The following is a 24,432-nucleotide window of genomic DNA, read 5'->3' on the forward strand; positions in this document are numbered from 1 at the left end:
CCTCAGGACCACAGTGTTAGCATGAAAAATGCACAAGTCTTTCCTGACGGATAAGGCAGCGAGCTCAGAAATGCGCCTAGCCGACGTGATCGCCAGGAGAAAGGCAACTTTGAACGATAGAAACTTAAGTGAAGTGGAACCCAGCGGCTCAAACGGGGACAAAGTGAGAGCCTGCAAAACTAAAGATAAATCCCAAGAGGGATAACGGTGAACCGTAGGCGGTCTCAGGTTCGTAGCTCCATGAAGAAACCCCTTCACCCACGGATGATGAGCCAAGGAAGTGTACGGTGGACAGGACAGCACAGTGGCCAGGGCCGCCACCTGGCGCCTGAGAGTGGCGGGAGACAAACCCCGCTCCAAACCCGCCTGTAGAAAGATGAGGACATCCTGAACCGATGCAGACGTAGGATCCACATGAGCAGTCGCACACCAACGGCAAAAGGCCCTCCACGTGGCTTCGTAGATCCTCGTCGTGGATGGACGACGGGCCGACTGAATCGTACCAATCACCGTATCCGGCAAACGGCCTTTCTTCAGGAGGACGCGCTCAAATGCCAGACGGCCAACTGCAGCCACTGGGGCTCGGGATGACGAATGGCCCCCTGACACAGCACGATTCGATGTGGAGGAATCACCCACGGTTCTGTCACCGAAAACTCCACCAGATCCGCGAACCACGGCCTGCGGGGCCAATGTGGAGCCACCAGTAACATCTCTGCCCTCTCCGCAATCATCTTGCGAACCACCTGCTGAATCAGTGTGACGGGCGGGAAGGCATACAGCAGACCCGCTGGCCAACGACACCGCAGAGCGTTCGTGTCTTCTGCCGCTGGAGTCGGATAACGAGTGATGAACCGGGAAAGCTGGGCGTTGGTCGGACTGGCGAACAAGTCCACCAGAGGCCGTCCGAAGCGAAGACAAATCTCCTGAAATAGACTGGGAAGCAGCTGCCATTCGGCCTGGTCTATCACTTCTCTGCTGAGCCAATCCGCTCGTGTGTTGGCTTCCCCGGAAATGTGGTCTGCGAGGATGGACTCCAGATTCCTCTCCGCCCAGTTGAACAGACGTGTCGACTCGAGCATCAGCGACTGTGACTTCGTCCCCCCTTCCCGGTTTATGTGCGCTTTGGCAGATGTATTGTCCGTGAGAATCAGGACATGACGACCCCAAATCAGCGACTGGAAATGCAGAAGGGCGAGACGAATAGCTCGAAGTTCTAATAGGTTGATGCTCAGTGCACGTTCCTCTGGAGACCATAGTCCTTGGCCCACCTGGGCACCTAGGTGGGCTCCCCAGCCATGGAGACTGGCATCGGTGGTGATCACGATCCGGTCTAGTTCCAGGAAACTGCAACCTTGCAGGATGGCCGACGACTTCCACCAACCCAGTGACAGTCTGACTCGCGGAGGCACGACCACCGTCCTTGTGGAGTTGGAACTGCCCGTTCTCTGGAATGGAAGAAGAAGCCATTGCAGTGGACGAGAATGTCTGCGTGCCCACGGAACAACGCGGAAGCACGAGACCATCTTCCCCAACAAACGTGACAGCGTCAATAGCGGAGCCCTCCTCCGGGTTAGCACTTGGCCCACAAGCGATTTGATGTTTTTCGCCCTCTCTGAAGACAGGAAAACCTGACCCTTCTCTGAGTCTATCAGGGTCCCGAGGTGTAGGATCGCGGTCGTGGGGACGAGCTGACTCTTGTCCAAGTTGATGGAGAAACCGTGCTCTCGGAACATCGAAAGCACCCTGTCCCTGTCTTGCGCCGCTTGTGTCCTGGACGAGGACAGGATCAGAATGTCGTCCAGGTAACATAACACCCTCACCGGAACGGTACTGAGAGAAGCGGCCACTACCGCCACCAGCTTGGTGAAAGTCCTGGGAGCCGAGGAAAGACCGAACGGCATCGCACAGTACTGGTAATGCCTGCCCGCATACTCGAATCGCAGAAACTGTCGATGCGAAGGAAGTACTGGAACATGCAGGTACGCTTCTCGCAAATCCACCGACTGCATCAGGTCCCCTTGGCGAATAGAAGACAGAATGGACCGAAGGGAGTGCATCTTGAAACGACGGTAACGTACCGCCCGATTCAACTCCTTGAGGTTGAGAATGCCTCTGACTCCTCCCGAACTTTTGGGAACCAAAAATAGAACCGAATAGAAGCCGGTCCCCCGCTGGTCCAACGGGACCGGTTCTATCGCACGGATCTCCAGTAGGTGCGCTATCTCTTCCACCATCAGGTTGCGAGAGTCTGTGGACAGGGAAACTGGGCACCGGACGAACCGTCGTGGGGGCCGATCCATGAACTCGATTGCGAGGCCCTCCGAAATAGTACGACGCACCCACTCGTCCGGAGTGGACCGGGCCCACCGATGACAAAAGGCCCGAAGACGACCTCCCACTGGTCCCGGAGTCGGTGAGTCATTTGCCCCTTCTGAAGGGCCTAGAAGTGGATCCACGATAGGGGCGCTTGGAGGAGGACTGTGATCTGCCACGCTCTCTGAAACGTTGTCTGTCGGAGAAGCGGTCTGGAGTCTGGAACGACTGCCGGTAAGTCGAGGGGCCTCCCTGCCCCGAGTAGGAACGAAATGGCTGACGTTGCGTGTCAGGGGTGTAACGCCTGTCCTGTCTGCGAAAGGACGAGGGCATAATTTTGCGTTTGTCTTTGTCCTCCACAAGAATCGGCTCCAATGCCGTGCCAAACAAGTTCGGAGCTTTATACGGGGCCGCCGCCAACTTCCACTTGGTTTTCACATCGGCTTTCCACGGCCGTAGCCAGAAAAGGCGTCGGGACGTGACAGAGGTCGCTAACGCCCGCGATGCAAACTTGACAGAGTTCAACGAAGCATCCGCCGAATACTCTGTGGCTGCAATAATTTTGTTAATATCGTGGCGCAAGCGGGTATCCTCTGGAGGGAGTCGTTCCTGAAGTTGGCGCAGCCAGATCAAAGAAGCCCTATTGAAGAATGAAGTAGCCGTGGCAGTTCTAACAGTCCAGGCCACGGCTTGATGAGACCTACGAAAGGCCAATTCGGTGCGCCTGTCCTCCGATTTGAGCCCCTCCAGCGGATCGGATGAGACCATCGAATGCGAAGTGAGAGACGCCACCGGTGCATCCACAGTGGGCACGTCCAACATGGCTTCAAGTTCGGGCGCCGCACAGAACAGCTTCTTATCTAAATTGTTTGGTGCAGTGGACGACCCTGGTTGGGCCCAAGGCGCTTGCAGAACATCCGCGAACAGTTGAGGGCACGGAATAAAGTCCTTCTCCTGCTTGACTTGCTTAAACAGGGCATCATGAGGACCGGTCTCAGACGGGGTAGTCGGGGGTTGTGCTCCCACCGAACCCAGATTAGTAGTCAAACGAGCCTTGTGAAGGAGGGACTTAAATAGTGAGGGACGAAACAAGCCCGTGAAGGCTGGAGTGTCAGGTAACAGACCTTCATCCTCAGAGAATTCGAGTTCATCGGGGCCCTCCTCGTCATGGCCCGAGCCCTCAGACGAAACAGACTCACGAGGCGAGGGGGAACGAGCCCTGCGAGAGCTTGAAGAGGCCAACGTGCCCGAAGTTCCCGCCGCCGATGACTGGGCCGCTGTCTGCGCTCCGGCCGCCATAATAGAAGCCAACGCTGTTGACAACATCGTCTGGAAGTCGAACTGGGACGAAGGCGGAGGATTGCCCACTTCTCTGAGTCCCGCTGCTGTAGGCGTAAAAGTGGCCGAAGGTTGGCTTCGAGGGGGCGGGAATGCCTCCAACCCCGCTGAGGAAACATCAGGCATCGACTGGGACACGCCCTTCTGCCAAGCCAAGGAACCGGATTGGACCGCTCTCCGCTCCGAAAGGTCAGGAACCGGAACCGTCTGGTGGGCGGATCCCGCATCACCACGGACCAAAGAAGCTGACGCCTGCTTGGCCTTCTCACATCTCTTTTCCAAGGCGTTATGACGCCTGAGAGCATCCTTCTCAGCGGCAGAGGAGGTCTTAGAGTGGCGGGACTTGTGACCGCCAGACGCAGAGCGTTTGCCCGATTGTTTCTTGCGGGACTTAGATCTGACAGGGCTAACCTCCTGATCACTGTCTGAGGAGAACGAGCAGTCCGCCATGGTGAGGATGCCCAAATTGAATAGTAATTATAAATTAATTGTAGTAATAAATAATGAATCAGTGATTGATTGCTTGATTAATTGATTAATTGATTAATTGATTGGAAATATGCTTATTTGAATAATTAATTGATTGAATGGATGACTGGCTGCTTTGAAGACAAAATTAAGAGATATCCGCTTGTTTGATTAATTAATTGAATGAGTAGATGAAATTTTGCTTAATTGCTAATTGATTGTAGAATTGATAGTCTGGCTACCGCTCTGGGCAATGTACTATGCCCCAACAAACAGTGCTGGCCCTCCTGCCACGCTGAATCCAAGGGCCCCCTGTTTCTGCCCAGGAGAGAGGACAAGCCTTGCACAAAAGGCTGCAAACGGGGTGAGCGATAGACTGGTGATGCTCCTCCCCCCTTCTTTCCTCCTTCGAGTCAATGCCCAGACCGGGACAGAGACTCAGCAGCCAGACCTCGGGGTAAAGGCTGCGGCCCTTTAACTAGGGTCCGCGCTGCCACGAGGTGCATCCAAAATGGCGGTCGCCCTGATGCTCAAAATGGCGGCCGCAAGTTGGTGGCGTAGTTACAAATGGCGGCCCGCCCGAGCTTCGAAGGATGGCGGAGCGCTTTTTCCCCCCCCTGGCGCCGCTCAGACGCGGACGCCAACCAGGGCTGGAGATCGGAGCGGTTTTGGCGCGTCGGGAGGGTAGCGAGCCCCGACAGCCACGCTACACCCCCCCCCAGTTAAAACTTACGGCCGGAGCTCCGAGGCCGACAATCCACGCCGCCAGAACACAGCGCCGCCCGCAGAAGCCTGACGGGACGGTCGCTGGATGAATCACGCCTCCAAACTCAGCGAGCCGGTAGCCGCGCCTGAAATGTCCTCCGGCCCGGCTCGCCGTTCCACACGAGAGTCGGGGAGCTATTCCTTAGCCCCGACCTCTCTGGCAATAGTAAGGCTTCACCGGATCCGCCCCGCAGGGACAGAAGCCGGCAGCAGCAGGCGCTAAAGCGCAAAAGCCGGTACGACCCAGCTCCCTGGGCACGAAACCGACAAGCAGCTGAGGGGCTCACCAGAAAGAAGACAGAAGTCTAAACTGAACCGAAAAACAAAAAAAGGGAAAAATAAAAAGGGGGCTAATCAAAAATAACCAAAGGCCTAACGCAACACTCAGAGCACAGAGAAAATCCTCCCAGTGTGTCAGCAACTGAGAGAAAGACTGGGGATTCGGGTGCAAAAGGGGGCGTGGATAGAGCACAGAGTAGGTAGATAAGTAAAAAAAGTTCTCTCAGTTGCTGTCAGATAAGAGGATTTTCCCAATGCTGGAGTGTAGTAGCAGCGTTCTGGAAAAAGGAAGAAACGGTTCCCGTAATGTACCAGCCAATTTCAGAAGAACCCAGATAAGCCGCACCATTTCAGAAACAATCTGCTCCACATTCATTCTGTTCCTTCCTTCCTTCCTGGACCAGCAACCTGCCTGGGCCCTGCTCACCAGGCTTACGATACTGGGGGTGGGGAAGCTACCGTATTCTGCAGTGAGGGAGCTCCTTTGAGAAAAGCAATCCTAGCAGTTTTCTCTTACGAGTCTGTCCACAGGACACTGGAAGTTCTCTCGCAGGTTATTTGTAATCCCCGTTTTAAAATGCACCAATGGGGCATAATTTCTCTAGGTAGGTGGTAAGGAACAGAGCACTACAGTACAGCCACGTGTGCCGTCCCTGGATTCACCCTCAGGCCAAGGAAAAGACACCAGGGCTGGCTTGTGGGGGCGGTTGGGGCCACCCCATTCGATTAGGTTCCTCTGGCTGGGCCCTTTTGGACACTGTTTCCAAGCCCTGGGGCAATGCAAAGAGTCGCGTGAGAGTGGGATGGGCAGCATAGAAATGCAATAAATAAATAAAATCAAACTAAAATGGGACCAAGTTCAAGGGCTGCTGAAGCAATGAACGGAATGGGGAGGCTGGGCTGCCGAAGGGGAATTGGGAAAGAGGCACCTTTGAGCAGCCAGGGAGGCCACCGTCTTTGATACTATCGGAACTGAACTGGCGTTGGAGTTGTTACGGTGTGGATGTCTATTTCCCTCATCGAATTATGTGGAAAGAGCGGTTGCTTAATAACAGTAATAAAACAATTAGCAGCAATTGCAACACTCTGATTAATAATCTAGAAATTTATTAACTGAGCCTGGTTTATCTCTTTCCAGCTAGCCTAAAGGTAGAGGGAGAGACTTTTTTGTGAAGGAGCAGACCTGCCTCAAGCCATTCCAGTTTGATGGCATGAAGGCTAAATATATGAACATGTGAATGATTTTTTTAAATGTGATCTAATTCTGGGTTTTATTTAATTGACCAAACTAAGTAATAATTTTAATTAGCAATTTTATGATGTTTGTGTGTCTATATTTTTCTTGACTGTACACCGCCTTGAGTCCTACAGGAGAAAGGCGGTATAGAAATATAATAAATAAATAAATAAAAAAATGAAGGAAATTACCATCCATCCATTCGCTTTTTACATTTTACAATTCTGAACCTCCCTTTTCCTTCAAACCTCCCTTATCCTTGTCTATGGAGATTCTCAGCCACCCAGGTCATGGTTGTGCCCAAGGGTGCTTTTCTCCCAGAGGCAACTGGACTTCCTTGTTTTTCTGTGAAGACTTTTCGCTTCCCATCCAAGAAGCTTCTTCAGCTCTGACTGGATGCCTCTTGGATGAGAAGTGAAATGCCTTCAAAGAAAAACAAGAAAGTCCAGTTGCCTCTTATCAAAAGTACCTTTGGGATACCCCTAAGGTGCTTTTTCAAAACGTTTCACTCCTCATCCAAGAAGCTTCATCGGTTCTGATGGCAGGGGGGGATGGAAGGATCCCCACCATCAAAACTGATGAAGCTTCTTGGATAAGGAGTGAAACGTTGTCTTCTTCTTCTTCTTCTTCTTCCTCAAGGAAAAAAAGCACCTTTGAGCCCACTTTGACCTGGATGACTGAGACTCTCCAGAGACGTTTATTCCGCCTATAGTTTCCTGACTCTGTTTCTGCCCCCTCGGGGCAGAGGGGGAGAAAAGGGGGTTCCTGGGGAGGGTAGAGAACAGGAGGAGACGAGGAAGCTGCAAGAGGAAAGCCAAGAAGGCGTCATCTGGAAGGTTAGCTTTGCAAAGCAGCTGAAAGAACTAGAAAAGGATTTACTAGAGCAGGAAGGGAGGAGAAACACAGGCAGGCAGACATGCTCCGTTCCCAAAATCTACCCTGAGGCTGCAGTTTATTTCAGAGCCGGCCGAGGTTGGAAAAACGCAGTTTTAAAGGCCAGAAAGTCTGGCCTGAGGAGAGGGAACCGTCTTCGGGTACAATTGATACCCTGTTCCGTTGGTTAATTGAAGCAATTAATCAATGGACTAGCTTGCCTCTCTGGGTGGTGGGGGCTCCATTGCTGAGGTTTTCAAGAAAAGCCTGGACAGCAGTTTGTCCAGGGGTGGGATTCAGCCTATTCGGACCGATTCAGGCGTACCGGTAGCTCCAACGATCAGCTGAGAGCGAACCGGTTTGCTCCGACAATCAAGGTGGGCCCGCCCGCCTGCCCCTGCTCTATACTGACCTTTCTTTCCTTTGTTTGAAGCCCAGCTGATTGGCTGTTTTACTCACAGGGGCTGCAGTAGAAGGTAAGTTTGAGAGCTGAATTCAAACGCACCGCACGCGTGCAGAGTGTGCCTGCGCTCAGCGAACTGGTTGTTACACCAGTTGAATCCCACAACGGCGTTTGTCCCCGATGGTCTAAGCCTAAGGTCTCCGGCCTTGGGCTGGGGGTTGGACTAGGAGACCTCTGAGGTCCCTTCCAGCCCTAGGATTCTCCGATTCTAAGGATAAAGGCAAAATCCCGGCTGGGATGGTGCAAGGAAAGGGGAACTGGCTTTACCACCTGGCCTCACCGGGACTGAAAAGGGCCAAAAGGAGAGTGAAAGCTCAGCCGTCTCCCCAACTCAAGGGGCCTCTCAGTTTATTTAAATGATGCTGCTTTCCTGGTAACATAAATATTGGTATTGAACTGAATAAAACCCAAAAGTCCACTAACTAGGAACCAGAAGTCGTCTAGGTAGCCGTATTTTTAAACCTCAGCCTAAAAAGAGCTGTATTTTTTTTTTTAACATAGGTACACACAGACATTTACAAGTTTAAATTCCTCTCATTGGAGGGACATTCTATTGCTTTATCAATGCTCCAGTAATGCATATTTTACTTACCTGCAATTGTTTTGTTTCTTGCAGCTTGAATGGAAAAAGAGGATGAGATCTATCACAAAATTCCTTTTTCTGGACTTTCCTTGGTTCCTTCCCTTTGAAAACGTTTCGCTTCTCAACCAAGGAGCTTCATCAGTTCTGGATGAGGAGTGAAACGTTTTCAAGGAAAAAAACCAAGAAAGTCCAGCTGCCTTTCGAAACAAGCTTTGGCCCAGCCATGACCTGGGTGATGCAGAATCTCCACAGACGTGATTCCCTTTTCCAATTTTCTTTCTCTTCATTATATGATTTTATTGTAGTGCTTAAAACTGGTAATCCACTGAATCACTGCAGTGTATGTATTGAAGATTTAAAAGACTCTAAAATGTTCCTTTCTATACAACTCCAGAAAAACTACCTAGAGTGCATAAAGGTGCTTCAAAACATGCCTGATAGACATGTAAAAACATTCTGGAACATTCTGGATTGAAATACCTACGCCGATACAAAGAATTTCAAAGGCTTAGATTCAACTGAATCTCGTTGGGACTAATGGACCTAGAAAAGGGTCACAGAAGGCTATTTTTATATGTGATTACTGCTACGAGGCTATTATATGCACAGAGATGGAAAGACTCTGATATACCCACAATGGAGGGAAAGCCGAGGAAAAGGATGGACCTAGAAGATAGCAAAAGTAACTTGTTACATTTAGGAACCCCATATGGACTTTTTGCTAAAAAAAAAAAAAAGGAATTTGTGATTTATGGGTCTGATGATTAGAAAGAGCAGTTTATGAAAGAACTTATGATGCAATTTTAGAGCAACAGTAAAATATAAATGCATTTATAGCATGTATCAAAACAGAAGCCGCTTCTTTAACTTCTAATTTTTTCCTATTTATGGGGTTTGTATATTTTGCTGTTAATAATATTTATGCTTTAAAAATGATTCGTATTTTTTTACCAATTGTTTTATATATGGGATGTTTTATAAGATATAAATTTGTTTTACATTGTTATGTTGCATTGTTGTACACTGTCCAGAATTGCTTATTGGGCAATGGGTAATCATAAGGATTTGATTAATATTTCTATTTTCTTTCTTAAATTACTCACTATTTTTATTTACTTTGTTTTCTAATATTGGCATTGCTTTTATTTTGTTAAAAAAATCTCCAATCAAAATATACCAACAGATCCTAAAATTTTTCTGAGCAGAGGTCACTCAGCTAATCCAGTAGCAATGCCCTGATGTGAATTTTGCCCACAGACAAAGGAATTGGCTTGGGGAATCAAGAGAGTAAGAACTGGGGGGGCAGGGGGGGCGGAAGGGGGGGCAAGGTGGAGGAGGGGGGACGAGAAGTGTGAAACACATTGCCGCTTTTCCACTTTCCCAGCTCATATGCACAGCTGAAGGAAAATGCTCTGGGGAAGAGCAGGAAGCACCCATTTAAAAAGAAATAAAACACTTTCTGTACCATAAACGACTGTCCAGACTGAGAAAGTGAGATACTGGGGATCAGAGGCTTATCGCCCTTCTGGAAGATAATGCAGCAATTAAAATAAACAACGAAAAAGGCATAACCTCTTATCTGGTCTTGTCTGTTTGTAGAGCAATTTAGCACTAATTATATTGTGCTTAGTAATGGTGACATTACAGCTATCTAGAGTACTTTCTGGGCAAAAAGCGAAATAAGAGGCCCACTCCATTCCACTCACCGCAGGTAGATCAGGTATTCTCACCTGCGTCAGATAAATGGCAACCCCATTTTATAGGCCAAAGGGCCGAGGGAGCCGGTCAGATTCTCCACCAGAATCCCATTAGCAGGCCAAGCCTTCTTCCTGGAAAGCCCTACAGCAGGCGTCCCCAATCCCCTAGTCCGTGGCACCGTACCGGTCCATGGCATGTTGGGAACCGGGCCACACAAGTGGTGGGTGCACACGTGAAACCATTCCCTTCCTCCCTCTGCTGGCGCCAGTCCACAGAGCCGGAGAGGTCGGGGACGGCTGCCCTGCAGATTTGAGGGACAAAACAGCGGCTAGATTTGGATGTAATTATATGTGTCATTATTTATAAACATCTGCGTCCATGGTAGGCAGATGGAAGGGAACGGAAGACAGATTGGCTTTAAAGCTGAGGCCTCGAGTAGGCCTTGGCAGCAGCACACAGTGCAGCTTATATTATCTTTGTGGAGGTGGGGGAATCTCCAGGGAGGCTGGAGAGGGGTGTTAAGAGGGGTCCTAGCCTGGAGCCCTTGCAGTGTAGAAAGTGGCACAAGGCCTGGCCTCCCCCAGAACCCCTGAAGCCTCATCTGACTGTCAGTCTGGAGAGATTCTCGTAACGTGGGCGACTAGCAATAAAGCTTCTTCTTGGTACAATTTATGAATGGTTCACAACACAAATGCACACAGGATTTTGCCTCCTGGAGACCCAGAGCGAAAGGGAGCTGCCCCCAGACCAGCAGCATTGTTTGTGAGAATCCCTCAGGCTGATGGGCCCCTGCTTTGCTTTTCCTGGGACATTGTGATCTATCAATTGGGACAGATTTATTGCTTGAAATTGTGAAATCCTTCGCACATTCTTGAACAAGGAGGTTTAATCTTATCAGAGCGGAATTGGATTAGCAAGCGTGCTCCTGAACACTTGCTCCGTTTATGCAGGAGGAAAGGCTTCCTGAGAGTAACGATAAAAGAGCCTTGGTCCAGCAAATGGAAATTACTAGGTCTGCATATAGACCCTTCTTAAGAGTTCTCCACAGCTAGCTTAGAGAATCAGAATCAGAATAGAGCTGGAAGGGACCTTGGAGGTCTTCTAGTCCAGCCCCCTGCTTAAGCAGGAGATCCTATACCAGTGATGGCTAACCTTTTTGCCGTTGTGTGCCAAAAGCGGGGGGAGTGGGGGGGTCGCACGTGCGCATGCCCACACCCATAATTCAGTGTGTCCCACCCCCCCGCGCATGCGACACCCTGCACTCACCCTGCTTTTTGCATGTGATGGCCCGGTGGGCCTGGTAGACCCGTTTTTTGCCCTCCCCAGGCTCCAGAGCCTTTCTAGGAACCTGGGGAAGGTGAAAATGGCCTCCCCCCCCCCCGGAGGCCAGAAACAGACCGTTTCCCATGTGCCGGAGCTGAGCTAGGCAACACTCACATGCCCATCGATATGGCTCTGCGTGCCACCTGTGGCACGCGTGCCATAGGTTCACCATCACGGTCCTATCCCATTTCAGACAAACGGCTGTCCATTCTCTTCTTAAAAACCTCCAGTGACGAAGCACCCACAACTTCTGTTCCACTGGTCAATTGTCCTGACTGTCAGGAAGTTTCTCTTTAATTCCCGGTTGCTTCTCCCCTTGATTATCGTTTCCATCCGTTGCTTCTTGTCCTGCTTTCTGGTGCTTTGGAGAATAGGTTGACCCCCTCTCCTCTGCGGCAGCTTTCAAGTACTGGAATGTGTCCTCAGGAGATGACCTGAGGCTGCCACATCAGTCTGGACAGCACAGATCAAAAGACGGCTGTCCTCTTTCCTCCCTGCTCCCCCCCGCCCCAATCTCTCCCTAGAGAAAGAAGTCTCTTGCCACCCAGGCTGGATTCCCTTAAAGCAGGGATCTCCAAACTTGGCAACTTTTAGACTTGTGGATTTCAACTCCCAGAGTTCCCGTCCGCATGGCTGGCTGAGGAATTCTGGGAGTTGAAGTCTGCAAGCCTTAAAAGTTTTTTAAAATTAATTAATTAATTAATTAAATAAATTTATATTGCCGCCTATTGCCGCCCATGGCGACTCAAGGCGGTTTACAGAATATAAAACCACATTTAAAACAATAAAACTAATAAAAAGAAACAAATAAATTAATATAGTATAATATATTAAATTAACCCCACACCCCCGCACCGGTGACAGCAGATCACACGAGCCATTTAATGGGCTCCATCCCGCTCTGGGTTCCCCAGGCCAAGTTTGGAGACTCCTGCCTTAAAGCACCTGAATTTTGGCTAGAGGTCTGTAAACTAGCTCAAATATCAGGCCATGTACTGCCCCAGCTCCGGATCCCAAGGAGTGTGACACACACAAAGCTCCAAAAACTCCGTTTAATACAAACAGACCCCTTTCAAAATGCAGGCTTTCAGTGCAAATGTCCTTATCATCCTGCTATGAATTACAGAGAATAAACAAAGTCCGACAAAGGTTGGCAACCAGCCCAGAAACCACGATGTAACAAGAAACTCACTCTCAAAATGCTCTGTGTAGTAATTAAACGTTGTTTCCAGCAGTGTTTGCTATCTGTGAGTGAACTTAAATAGGCTAAGGGAGTGGCCAATTAGCCCCAAGCCTTACTCTTGAGGAGACCTCCTCCTGAGTAGCCACTCCTGCCTTTTGGCAGCCCTGCGTGCTCGACCATTGAGGAGAGGCTCCTCCACTTCACTTTCTTCACTTGAAGGAGCCTCTGGAGGTTCTGAAGGCCCTGACTGAGTCTCTGCCTCTGGCACCACATCCTCTTCAGCCTCCTCACTGTCCGACTCGAGCGCCGGCTGCACAGGCTGCTGGCGCGACACCACACCAGCCTCCTCATCGTCAGGATCAGCCACAATCCGTGCAGGCCGCTGGCGGGCCACAACAGGCCATGGGATTAAATGGGGCCCCCACCCCCAAATATAATCCAGGAATTAAGGCAAATTGTAGGGAACCCTCCCTGCACGGCTGGTACTCTGGACCAAGCAGCTGGTAGGGGTAGAAGCTACCCTGCCCTAGACAACTTTCTGCTTTTATTTATTTATTTATTTATTTATTTATTAAATTTATATACCGCCCTATTCCTAAGGGACTCAGGGCGGTGAACAGCGAACGATAAAAATACATGTAATACAAACGTTAATAATAAAAAAAACCAATTAAAATATACTAAACATTCTGGTCCTAGATAATTCAAGACATCCCAGTTTAAAATAAAATCAAAAAGTAATATAAAGGGAAAGTTAGGCCAGGCCGGCCTGCTGAAACAGGAATGTTTTGAGGGCACGGCGGAAAGTGCGCAGATCCGGAATCTTCTGTATCTCTGGGGGGAGCTCGTTCCAGATGGTGGGTGCCCTCACAGAAAAGGCTCTCCCCCTGGGGGCCGCCAGTCGACATTGTTTGGCTGACGGCACCCTGAGAAGCCCCTCTCTATGGGAGCGTACTGGGCGGTGAGAGGCCTCACCCTCCGGGTGAAGCTGGCCCAACTTAAGTCCAGTTCCCAGCAGGACCCCCAGCTGGAATGCAGGCAAAGGAGGCTCAATCCAGCATCACCCACCCTGCCTGTGTTCCCCTTCTGGAGGTGGCTGGGACAACCTAGGGAAAGGTGCCCTCCTGGCATGGCTCTGCCTGCCCTGGGTTGACTTGAGAGGAAGACCCCAGAGCAACCAAGACAGAGCCACGGCTGAGAGGCTGCCTTGATTTGCACGTGGTGGCGTAATTCAAGCTCCTGGTGTCCTCCTTTCAACCCCGCAGGGCTGGGGGCCCGACTGCCTTCCCTACAACCGTGCCAGCGACTTAATTCTGCTGGAGACGCCTCTCTGAGGATGCAGGAGCTCTGCTGGGGAAACACAGGAAAGGGTGCCAGGTTGCCTCAGGGCAGGCGCTGCGTAAGGGGTGCGCTCGGCTCCCATAAGGAAGCACCTCTGCTTCATCAAGCTTTCAGGGCTTAAATTATACTACCAGGACTAATTTGAATTTTGATTTTAATTGGGTTTTGTGCTGTGTTTTTATTGCTGTAGGCTGTCTTAATGTTGGCATAACAGACAGGCACAGTCCAGCTTCCGTAATAAGATCAAATAAACAAAAAAGCAAATAGAATGGGAGCAAAATGAATTAATAGGAAGGATTACAGCCTGGACTTCAGAAATTTGAAACGTTCACACTGTTAAGACCATCTAGGACTCTGAAAGGGTAAGAAAGGCAAACGGACACTGAGCTGCAGAGAAAGGAAATCTGGCAGAGGATTTGAGGTGACTGCACTTTAAGCACAAATTAATCTTCAGCAGATCCTGAAGGGCCATTCCCAGCACCGGTAGCTGCTCATCAGGGCAGAAATGAGCCCATGCATCAGGCGGGGAAAGAAGAATCCATCAAGAGAAAAAGCAGGGATAATTCAAAATGCTTCTTGGCTTCAACCACAGAACGGGGCGGAGGGCACTCTCAGGACAGGACGAGTCCGGGTCCTGGGACCGCGGCCATCGGGGGCCAAATCAGGTGGTGGGTTTTGGTTTAGCCGCCAAGAATCAGAAATCAATTTACCCCTCCATGAGTGAACAAGGTGATTAAACATTATATTGTGTTTTAAGATAGTCTAGCCTTAATTAAAAATCAGAGAATTTGATAATGATATTCAATATTCCAATAATGAAATGACAAAAAATAGTAATTTCTGCAATATTTGTAATGTAAACCTACAGCCACATCTGAAAAGTATGTGTATTCGAGATGGCAACAGTGAACATGTACACATTTTAAAGTATATAGTATTATATTATATAATATCTGCCCAGCTTCTCCATGATTAATAAGACATTTTATAAAATAAATGCTTTCAGCAACTGCAGACTTGCAGTTTACATTTCACCAAATTCACCAAAATTGCTTTCCTTGTTCCTGTTTATCTGAATGGAAGGAGCGTACCAGACTCATCATGAGATCTTGTATGTATATTATTTCAATATAAAACCTACTGACCTTCCCCTTCTGCTTCACTGGCCATTGTTCGTGATTACAGGAGCAAGTTAAAAACAATGAAATACTGCTTTTTTCAAATTTTCACTTTTTCTTAAAAATTGTTTTCTAAAACCGAGAAACTCAATTTATACCATCAAGGAAAGACAATTCTATTAGCCTGACTGGAGCTTACCAAGACTAGCTACAGAATTCCCAAGTCTTAAGAATAAATAAATAAATAAAAATTCCACCTTAACCGAGCGATGGTCTCCGATTCCTGCAAGCATTTTATCATTACAGTTTTTGAAAAAGGAGTATTTAAATGAGAATAAAGAAAAGTGCATTTTACACACCTAACAAGAGTAGATCAGAAGCTCCTATGACTTCATTAACCAAATTGTAACCTGTGAGAAACCAGCAGGAGGGGAAGAAAATTATAAGCACTACAAATGGCAAAGGAAAGGCAACACCACGTGGGAGGATCGACAACAAGGGCCACACAGGGACTTCCTCAGAGATGGCACACCAAGAGCTACCGACAAGGGGAAGGAGGATCCATAAATGAATTGCCACAAAGGGAAGGGGGCCGGTCCAATTTCCAAAATCGAAAGTGCATAGGAGGGTCTCATCTACTGGCCCTGAATTTCTGAACGTTTCAGAACTTGAGACTTTGAAAATCTGAGTTTCTTCACCACTCACCCAGGACCCCCCTCTAAATAAACGCCCCTCCCCCCGCAAAGCCAGGGCACCGGAGATTTCCAGAAGACGCAGCCACCTTTTCCTTTCCCTCCCTCCCCAGAGGCTGTCTTCCATTCTGCCTGCCCCTTCCCAGATCACATCTGGTGACGGGCATTGTTAGGCCAACGCTCAATTTGGCCTCCACAGAGTGCCCTCGCTGAGGAAGAGGAGGAGGACCAGCTCAGTGCAAAATCAGGCCAGGGAGTAACTCTCTGGCACGGACTCAGAAGAAGTCACAGCAAAAATCAACTCTCCCGAGGTCTCCGAGAAGAAACCTCCGGGGCTGTGACCCAAAAGAGTCCAATGTGGCATAATTGTTATGGGCAGCATTGCAGGCAAACTCTGCACACAACTGGAAGTTCAATCCTGACTGGCTCAAGGTTGACTCAGCGTTCCATCCTTCCGAGGTTGGTAAAATGAGAGCCAAGATGGTTGGGGGCCATAGGCTGACTCTGTAAACTGCTCAGAGGACTGTAAAGCACTGTGAAATGGTATAGAAGTCTCAGTGCTTCTGCTGTTCCCATCATCATCTCCCATCTATGCCCATCTATGCCCATCATCATCTCCTCCAGAAAGGTGGCCTCTCCCAGGCGGGACCCGCTTCCTGGGCTGTCTAGGTCTCAAGAGACCTGGGGGGATCCTGGAAGTCAGGCTGTTTGCCAGGGAGAGCAGTCTCTGCTGCTTTCCACAAGGCCTGCGATGCTCATGCCTTAACCCGCTCCCAGAGTTTCAGGTTCAAAGGGCTAAGAAATGCAAAATAGGATTCCTTTCCAGCTTCTCCTTGCATTTTGCTCCACTTTGGGAGAAAACAATTCCCTTACCAGGTGTGAAGAAACCGGATAAGGAGCTGAAGGTCTCGCTGATCTTGTGGAAGTCAGGCATGAGCTTGGCCAGCTCTTCGGAATCCGGAAGAGCCTTTTTAAGTTTCTCTAGGAACAAAGGAGATAGGAAAATGAGTCATCTTCAGATTTTTAATTAAAAAACAAAGAAAGTTTTGCCTTGGTTTAATTTGTTGCATTTTGCAGAGCATTTCAGGCAGTACAGCTATAAAATTGGGTTGAATCTTCCCCTCCCAGCCAACGGGGGTCTTCAGAGGATGAACAACTTCCCTTGCTTGTGGTCTCCACCCTCAAGGGCTGCCAGCACCAGCAACTCTTAAGCTCAGACGAGGCCCAGAATAAATGGCTCAGTTGTAGTCCAGATGCTCCCTGCACACGCAGAAAAGACTTCTACCCATGGGAGGGCATGACAATTCTTGCACTTTGCCACAAGATCACGGGGGGAGGGGGGGGAATGGGAATCTGACTGCGTAATCTCCAGTTGGAGACAAGAACCCAACATTTCCACCAAAGACCAGCTGAAACCAGGCAGGTCCTGAGTCCTTGCAAACGGGGCAGCTGAGACCCTGGAAGGATTCGATTCCACTGCCAACCACCTCTAGGAGAGAGGCTAAGAGCAGCCACCCCTTTTATGATGAGAATTTGGGGGGGGGGAGGGGGGAAGCCTGACAAAACCTGTTTACCACCCCAGAAATGGGATGTGTATGTTTTACTCATCATATTTTTATTATACATAACCTATGTGAGAGTCGGCTCAACAGCAAGATGGGCAGCATGCAAATTTAATAATAAATAAATCATATAAATACAGGTAGTCCTCAACGTACAACAGTTCATTTAGTGAACTGTTCAAAGTTACAACAGCACTGAAAAATGTGACTTATGGCCATTTTTCGCAGTTACGACCTTTGGGGCATCCCCACGGTCATGTGATCAAAATTCAGACGGTTGGCAACTGGTTCATGTTTACGACGGGTGCTGTGTCCCAAGGTCACGTCTTCTCCTTTTGCCACCTTCTGACAAGCAAAGTCAATGGGGAAGCCAGACTCACTTAACAACTGGGCTGCTAACTTATCAATTGCAGTGATTCATTTTAACAACTGTGGCAAGAAAGGTCGTAAAATGGAGCAAAACCCACTTAACAAATGTGTTGCTTAACAGCAGAAAATCTGGGCTCAACTGTGGTCATACGTCGAGGACAACCTGTGCACAAGGCAGTCTACAATTTAAAAAAAGCAAATTTAGAAAACATTACAGAAAAATAAAATCAAAATCTAGTCAAACTAGGCATATTTTCTCCTCCCTCTCTAAGTTATTTGTTTTTTGTTGCCTTCACTAAATGCTAATAAAAAACCTAAAGTAAAATGTTGAGAAATAAGATATATTTCCATTATATAAAATATATTATATTAATATAAAAGTGAAAATAATCTACTGAATTACTTTTTTAAACCCTAATGATCCTCTTTTTATTTTTTTTTAAGTAACTGTAATTTTAGCTTTAGCCTAGTCTTAATTGTTGTGTGTTTGTTGGCTTGACAATGAGTTACTCAGCCTGCTGAATGGGATATTACTTCGTAATAAATAAAATACACTAAGGAAGAGAGAGATGGTTGCAATGGTTGTGCAACAGCACCAGGCAAAAACCTGCATGGCTTTGAAGGGGTCTTCCAGCCAGGAAAAGTATATGAGTACAAGCCAGCAGAAAATAGATTTTCCCTGTATAAAAAATGAGCTTAAGTGTCTTGTGTGCGTTACCAACAAGACAGAAGAGGATATAAACCGGGAATGTTATCCCCCACACTTCCTTTGCCACAGGGCCAAAAACAAGCAGAGGAAAGGGGGAGGGGAATTATGTTGATAGTTCAGTTTTTCTTTTAATTGTCTGCCCTCGTCAGAGTCACAAGGAAGCAAGGTGGGGGGCTGTATAAAGTCAAGAAGCAAACTTTTCTGAAACAAAGAACTAAATTCCAAAGAAAACAAGGTTTGCAATCCTAAGGTACTCCTGATTAGCACCATAACACCCAGGGAAAACCCGGAAGCTGGATTTGGTGAACAAGTATCTGGAATCAGGAGGCCCTTGGTCAGAACTTGGCCAGGGGCGACAGGAAAACGGAAGCACCAACCGAAGTCGATGTACTCGTCAATTTCCCAAAGGAAGTCAGGAACGATCCATTTGTATTCACTGAGGTCAGGCAACGAATCCTTCCATTGGTTGTAGGTCTAAAATAAGCCAGAAAAGGGGCATCAAGTTTTGCATTCATAACAGAAAGTCTTGAAAAAGTACAGGTAGTCCTAACAACAGTTCATTTAGTGACCATCCAAAGTTACGACATCAGTGAAAAAAGTGCCTTATGAGCATGTTTCACAGTTACGACCTCTGTAGCATCCCCATGATCAGGTGATCAAAATTCAGAGGTTTGATTTTATGTTTTGTTTAAAAATAAAAAATTCAAAAAAAAAATTCAGAGGTTTGGCAACTTGATAGAGCCTTGATAGTACAGTGGTTTAGTGCACCCTGTTATTAACACAGCTGCCTGCAATTTCTGCTGGTTCGAATCTCGCCAAGGCTCAAGGTTGACTCAGCCTTCCATCCTTTCTAAGGTAGGTGAAATGAGGACCCAGGTTGTGGGGGCAATAAGCTGACTTTGTATAAAATATACAAAAGAATGAAGGCTATTGCTTAACGCATTGTAAGTCGCCCTGAGTCTCCGGAGAAGGGCGGCATATAAATCAAATTAAAAAAAAACAAAAAAAACTGGTCCATACTTACGACCGCTGCCGTGTTCCAAGGTCACATGATCCCCTTTTGCGACCCTCTGACAAGCAAAGTCAATGGGGAAGCCAGATACGCTTAACGACCGTGTAACTAACTATCAACTGCAGTGATTCGCTTAACAACCGTGGCAAGAAAAGTTGTAAAATGGGGCAAAACTCACTTAACAAATGTCTCACTTCACAACAGAAACTTTGGGCTCAATTGCGGTTGTAAGCAAAGGACTACCCATATTCCAGAAAACCCAGCCCTAATCAACTAGTTCTGATGTAGGAATACTGATTAGCCAACTTAATATCTGAATGTGTCTTGGAGACCGGAAAGATGGCATGGCAGCAGGGGGATAGGCAGAGGCAGAACCAGCTGGCTGGCAGGATGGTATCTGAGGTGGCTGCCTTCTGACTATCTAACCGCCACCCCTGAGGAACTTCTCCCCCACCCCCCACAAATCAGTTTACTGAGCCCAATTAGTCTACTGAAAAATGGCTGCTGGCGAAACACAAAAGTTGGCTTTTCCTTATTTCTTTAGATGTTATGTACTGCCTGTCTTGCCAAGAGGTGGACTTGGGTGGCTTACAACCAAGCAAAACTAAGTTTTGGACAAAGGGCTGATACATCAGGAAGAAGGTCAAGCCCATGTCCAGGGAGTCCTCGACTTATGACCCTAAAGGAGTCCAGAATTTCCATTGTAATTGATGACGCTCCTATGTCACTCATGAGACTGGAGATGATTTTATGACTTTTTTGCAGTGGTTCTTAAGTGAATGCAGTGGTCATTAAGCAAATCAATTTATTCCTATGGGCATTTTTTGCCAGAAACCAGCAAACCCCGGCTGTAAATTGCAGCCACGTGACCACAGGATGGCCAGAGAGGCAAGCCACTGCCAAATGCAGCCACGTGACCACAGGGTCCTACGTAGGTTTGGACAGGCCTGTCGTTAATTTCAAATGGTTGCTAAGTGACTAGTTGTTAAGCAAGGACTACCTGGTCTACGTGAAGCAACCGGCATAGAAAGAGCTCCCTTTCCCAACTTAGATGCCTTCCAAATGGGTGGCCTTCAGACCTGACAAAGACCGGTTGGGGACTATTGCTCCAATTTCCCCATCTGAATCCAGGTTCAGGAGGATTTGGGGTGGACCCATCCTTCTGGGCTGCCGTTTTGCCACCTGGCAGCCTTCAGAACTGTACTAAATCTAATTACAGTAGCCATTCAGAACTGGGTAAATGCTTATTATAGCTGTAAGAGCATCCCTAAGGAGCTTAGGATATGCCAGGCTTAACGTATCTTTAACAGGATGAAATTTAACAGAGACAACAGAAAAATCCATCACTTAGAAAATCAAACACATAGGGATATGTTAGAGGGTATGTGACTTAGTGATGGTATTTTGAAACACAGCCACTCCTTGTTTAGCAAACTACCTTGGTCAGCGACCATTCGCAAATACAATGGTAATAAAAAAACTACTTTCCAACCAATGCTTGCCAATTAAGCCCTGGGAGGAGAGATTAAAGGACCTGGATGTGTTTAGCTCTGAAAACAGAAGACTGAGGGGGCGGAATATGATAATATTCACAAGATTCACATAGAAGTCAGGAAAAGGAATCGTGGGATTGGAATGGAGCTGAGAGATAATCTAATATTGCTTGTTATTTTATGAAAAATGAACAATTATTTAAAAATGCCACGTGCCCACCAAGGAAGACAAATTTTTGCTGGAGCTTGCTTTAAAAAGTGTTCATTTTGCCACGGATCGAATGGACATGAAGAAAAACGCAAAGCAACTTTAGCAAGATTCATGATGAATTTATTTTATATTGCAAACTTATGAATTAAAGGTATCCGGAGAGAAAAAAATTGGGACCCAGGACAAGGTGGGACTCTAACAAGAGGCACATCAGAATGAAGAGCTGCCAAATAGGGATTGATTTTCATAATTTGACTTAAATCGGTGAGGATTTTTTTTTTTTTTGATGTCAGGAAATGATTGATTTATATAGGTAATCCTCAATTTACAATTACAATTGAATCCAAAATTTCCGTTACTACTTGAGACATTTGTTAAGTGAATTGTGCCCCATTTTACAACTTTTCTTGCCACAGTTGCTAAGTGAATCACTGCAGCTGATAAATTAGTAACCTGGTTGTAAAGTGAATCTGGCTTCCTGACTGACTTTGCTTGTCAGAAGGTCGCAAAACGGGACCACGTGACCCCCAGGACACAGCAAAGGTCATAAATAGGAACCAGCTGCCAAGCCTCTGAATTTTGACCACCTGACCACGGGGGATGCTGCAAAGGTTGCGACTGTGAAAAACGGTCATAACTCACATTTTTTAGTGCCACTGTAACTTTGAAATGGTCACTAAATGAACTGTTGTAAGTCGAGGACTACCTGTATTGAATCAACGTTACTGGTTAGAGAAGAAATGCTGGTCTTGAAGAAAAAGCTTTAATTCTTAGAATCCTTTTGTTTGTAAAAGATAATCCATTGAAATACATGCTTCATCCCTAGCCTACAAGCAAATCTAAGATGTCCGACTGAATTAGAGAACCATTTGCTCTACCTCCACCTTCCGTTATTTGAAAGGCTACCCAGACTACCCACGTTTCAACCATGAGCCGTCCTTGAGGACAGAGAGCCGGTACCTTTTGGGCCGTGTAGCCGCCACCCACCGCAGAACCCAGCACGAGGTAGCGCAGCCGCAGCAGCCTGGAGGCCACCCGAGCAACCCAAAAGTTCCTAGAGGGCTGGAGGCCAAACTTTACAAGCAGCAGCCTGGAGTTGCGCAAGGGAAGGCGACCGAGGGTGGAGTACTGCGGTGCCGAGGTCCGTGACCGAAGCCTTGGTAGCTTGGAAATGGGAGGGCAGGAATGAGGAGTCTTTCGTGAAATAAGATGCAGTTTCTGCAGCGGCAGCTTCCCTCTCGCTCTGTAGGTCCCATTGGCCAAGTTCTGACAGGCAGCACTAGAGGGAAGGAAAGGCAGATTCTGGATTATTCAAGCAGGAGTCTTACTTTCTCAGAGTCTTGCGTACCAGCAGTTCAAAGTCACTGACTCTGAACATTTCACGTGGAGTTTCTGCAGTTACCCCCCATGCCATCAACCGCTATTTCCCAGGAGGAGGAGGAGGATTCTGGGGTGCATTTTGAGGGGGGTTCAAAAAAGTAGCTGCAGGCTCTTTTTCTTTAAGAGTCCCTTAAAGAAAAAAAAAGAGGACCAAATCTGTGCTGCAACCATCCTCTGCTTCCTTTTTGGGAGCAAGTTTGTAGTTAGAGGTCTCACAAAACCATCCTACATAGAGACTGTGGCCCTCCAGGAGAACATTTGCTCACATGCAAAAAGTACCGCTCCTAAATCAATAAAAGAACCCACAGTATTTCATAGTGATTCAATCTTTAGGCTGTAGCCTTCCACAACATGGATCCCTCTGTGTCTGTGGAGGTTCTCAGTCATCCAGGTCATCCATTGTCCCAAAGGTGCTTTTCAAAAGAAATCCAGTTGCCTTTCAAAAAGCACCTTTGGGATGGAGACCCCTGAAATTTCTCAACAGCTTCTCAAGGGAGACATAGCCTAACAAACCTCAAAGGAATTTGGCTTGCACAGGTCACACAAGGGAGTCAGGAAGCCAGCATGCTACAGTTCTTAAATGGTCAGCTATGCAGACAATGAAATAACTTCTTATTCTCATGTTTATAAACATACTGTAGATTTACAATGTTGCTAATTATAATGCCTATAAAAGTGGAATTATGCATTCCACATTTGGACCACCTCTCTTTTCAGCTTTCAAAATCTCTATGAAGATCTTGGCCTAGGCTAGAAGGGAGGCCAGCAAACGTAAGAGTAGGAAAAGTTTAGTGTGTTGCGGTGCTGTGGTTGGGTTTTTAGGGGGTTGTTATTACCGTACTACTACTAGTAATATTAATTCTATTTAATATAGCCATCCACTCTTCTGGGTTTGTTCAGTTTTATTTTGTTTTTATTGAATAGAATTGCCTTGCATAGGATTGCATATTAAGTTTCTAAATAATTAATCCAGAAAAGAGGATAGCGGCATCTTAATGTGGGATCCATTAAATGGGCTTTATTATTACAAAAAGCCAAGGGGCGCCAACATTAGGAGTGCTAGTCTCAACTCATGGTCTCCACAACATCTCTCTCTGTGTTTACCACTGGATCGGTATCCCTTGGAGGGAGATTCACTTTGTATCTGTAGAGGTTCTCCATCCTCCAAGGCCCTGGGGGTCCCCAGAAGGCAACTGGACTTTCGTTTTTCCCCCCTTGAAAACATTTTGCTTTTCACCCAAGAAGCTTCTTCAGTTCCGGATGAGAAGCGAAACGTTTCCAAGGGAAACAAAAAACCCAAGAAAGCCCAGATGCCTTTTGGAAAAGGATGACCGAGATAAACATGAGATCCGTCTCCCTTCTCTTCCCCTGGTGCCCTCTCCATCCTCCAAGGCCCTGGGGGTCCCCAGAAGGCCTCTGGGCTTTCTTGGGGCTTTTGGTTTCCTTTGAAGGCGTTTCGACTCCCATCCAAGGAGCTTCTCCAGTTCTGAGGAAGGAGGCCTTCTGGGGCGTCGGTTCCCCCGGGCATCGCAGCATCACCGCCTCCCTCCCTACAACGGGGACAGACCGCAGAGCCTCCCTCCCTACACCCCCCACCCCACCCCACCCCACGCCCAGGTATCCCCTGACCATCCCCAGCAGGGGCGGCGACGGAGAGGCCGCCTTCCTGCCCCCAAAACGCATCTCCCACGCGGGAACACCGGAGGGCGGGGGGGGGGGAATCCGTGCCGGGCAGCCTCGGGAGGCATCGGAGGCGCCTCGGCTGAGCCCGGGCCGAACGGAGCAAAGCGAGTCTGGGCGGCCGGAGGAAGAGACGCTTCCCGGGAGCCACGCGGATCCCGATCCCGCCCCGCCCCGCCCCCCCGGCCCCTCAGCCCCGCCGGGCACCAGGAAGCGGGAGTCGCGGCCCCGGCTCTGTGGAGGCGCCCCGCACTAACCAGGCCGCCGCCGCCGCCGCGCGGGCCCTCCACATCCTGCGCCGCCCGGCCCTGCCGGTCCCTCGCAGCCGCCGCCTCCGCC

At 48.2% G+C, this 24,432-nt stretch overlaps 1 protein-coding gene across 3 annotated transcripts in view; it reads right to left on the minus strand.

Annotated features, from left to right (window-relative positions):
- OPA1 (OPA1 mitochondrial dynamin like GTPase) overlaps positions 1–24,432 on the minus strand; it is a 67,353-nt gene extending 42,921 nt beyond the window's left edge. For 2 of the 3 annotated variants that reach the window (XM_070944906.1, XM_070944905.1), the window contains exons 1-4: positions 24,351–24,432; positions 21,994–22,312; positions 18,695–18,791; positions 16,551–16,658 (exon numbers count right to left, since the gene is read on the minus strand). In XM_070944906.1, the coding sequence (XP_070801007.1) occupies positions 16,551–16,658; positions 18,695–18,791; positions 21,994–22,312; positions 24,351–24,385 (559 nt within the window). In that variant the 5' untranslated portion in view covers positions 24,386–24,432. Of the gene's footprint in view, positions 1–15,344; positions 15,396–16,550; positions 16,659–18,694; positions 18,792–21,993; positions 22,313–24,350 lie in introns of all 3 variants that reach the window. The other variant, XM_070944907.1, reaches the window with a different exon arrangement.

Source organism: Pituophis catenifer, unplaced genomic scaffold, assembly GCF_029215685.1.
Source record: "Pituophis catenifer annectens isolate HBS135680 unplaced genomic scaffold, rPitCat1.0.hap2 SCAF_6, whole genome shotgun sequence".
Classification (NCBI taxonomy): domain Eukaryota; kingdom Metazoa; phylum Chordata; class Lepidosauria; order Squamata; family Colubridae; genus Pituophis; species Pituophis catenifer.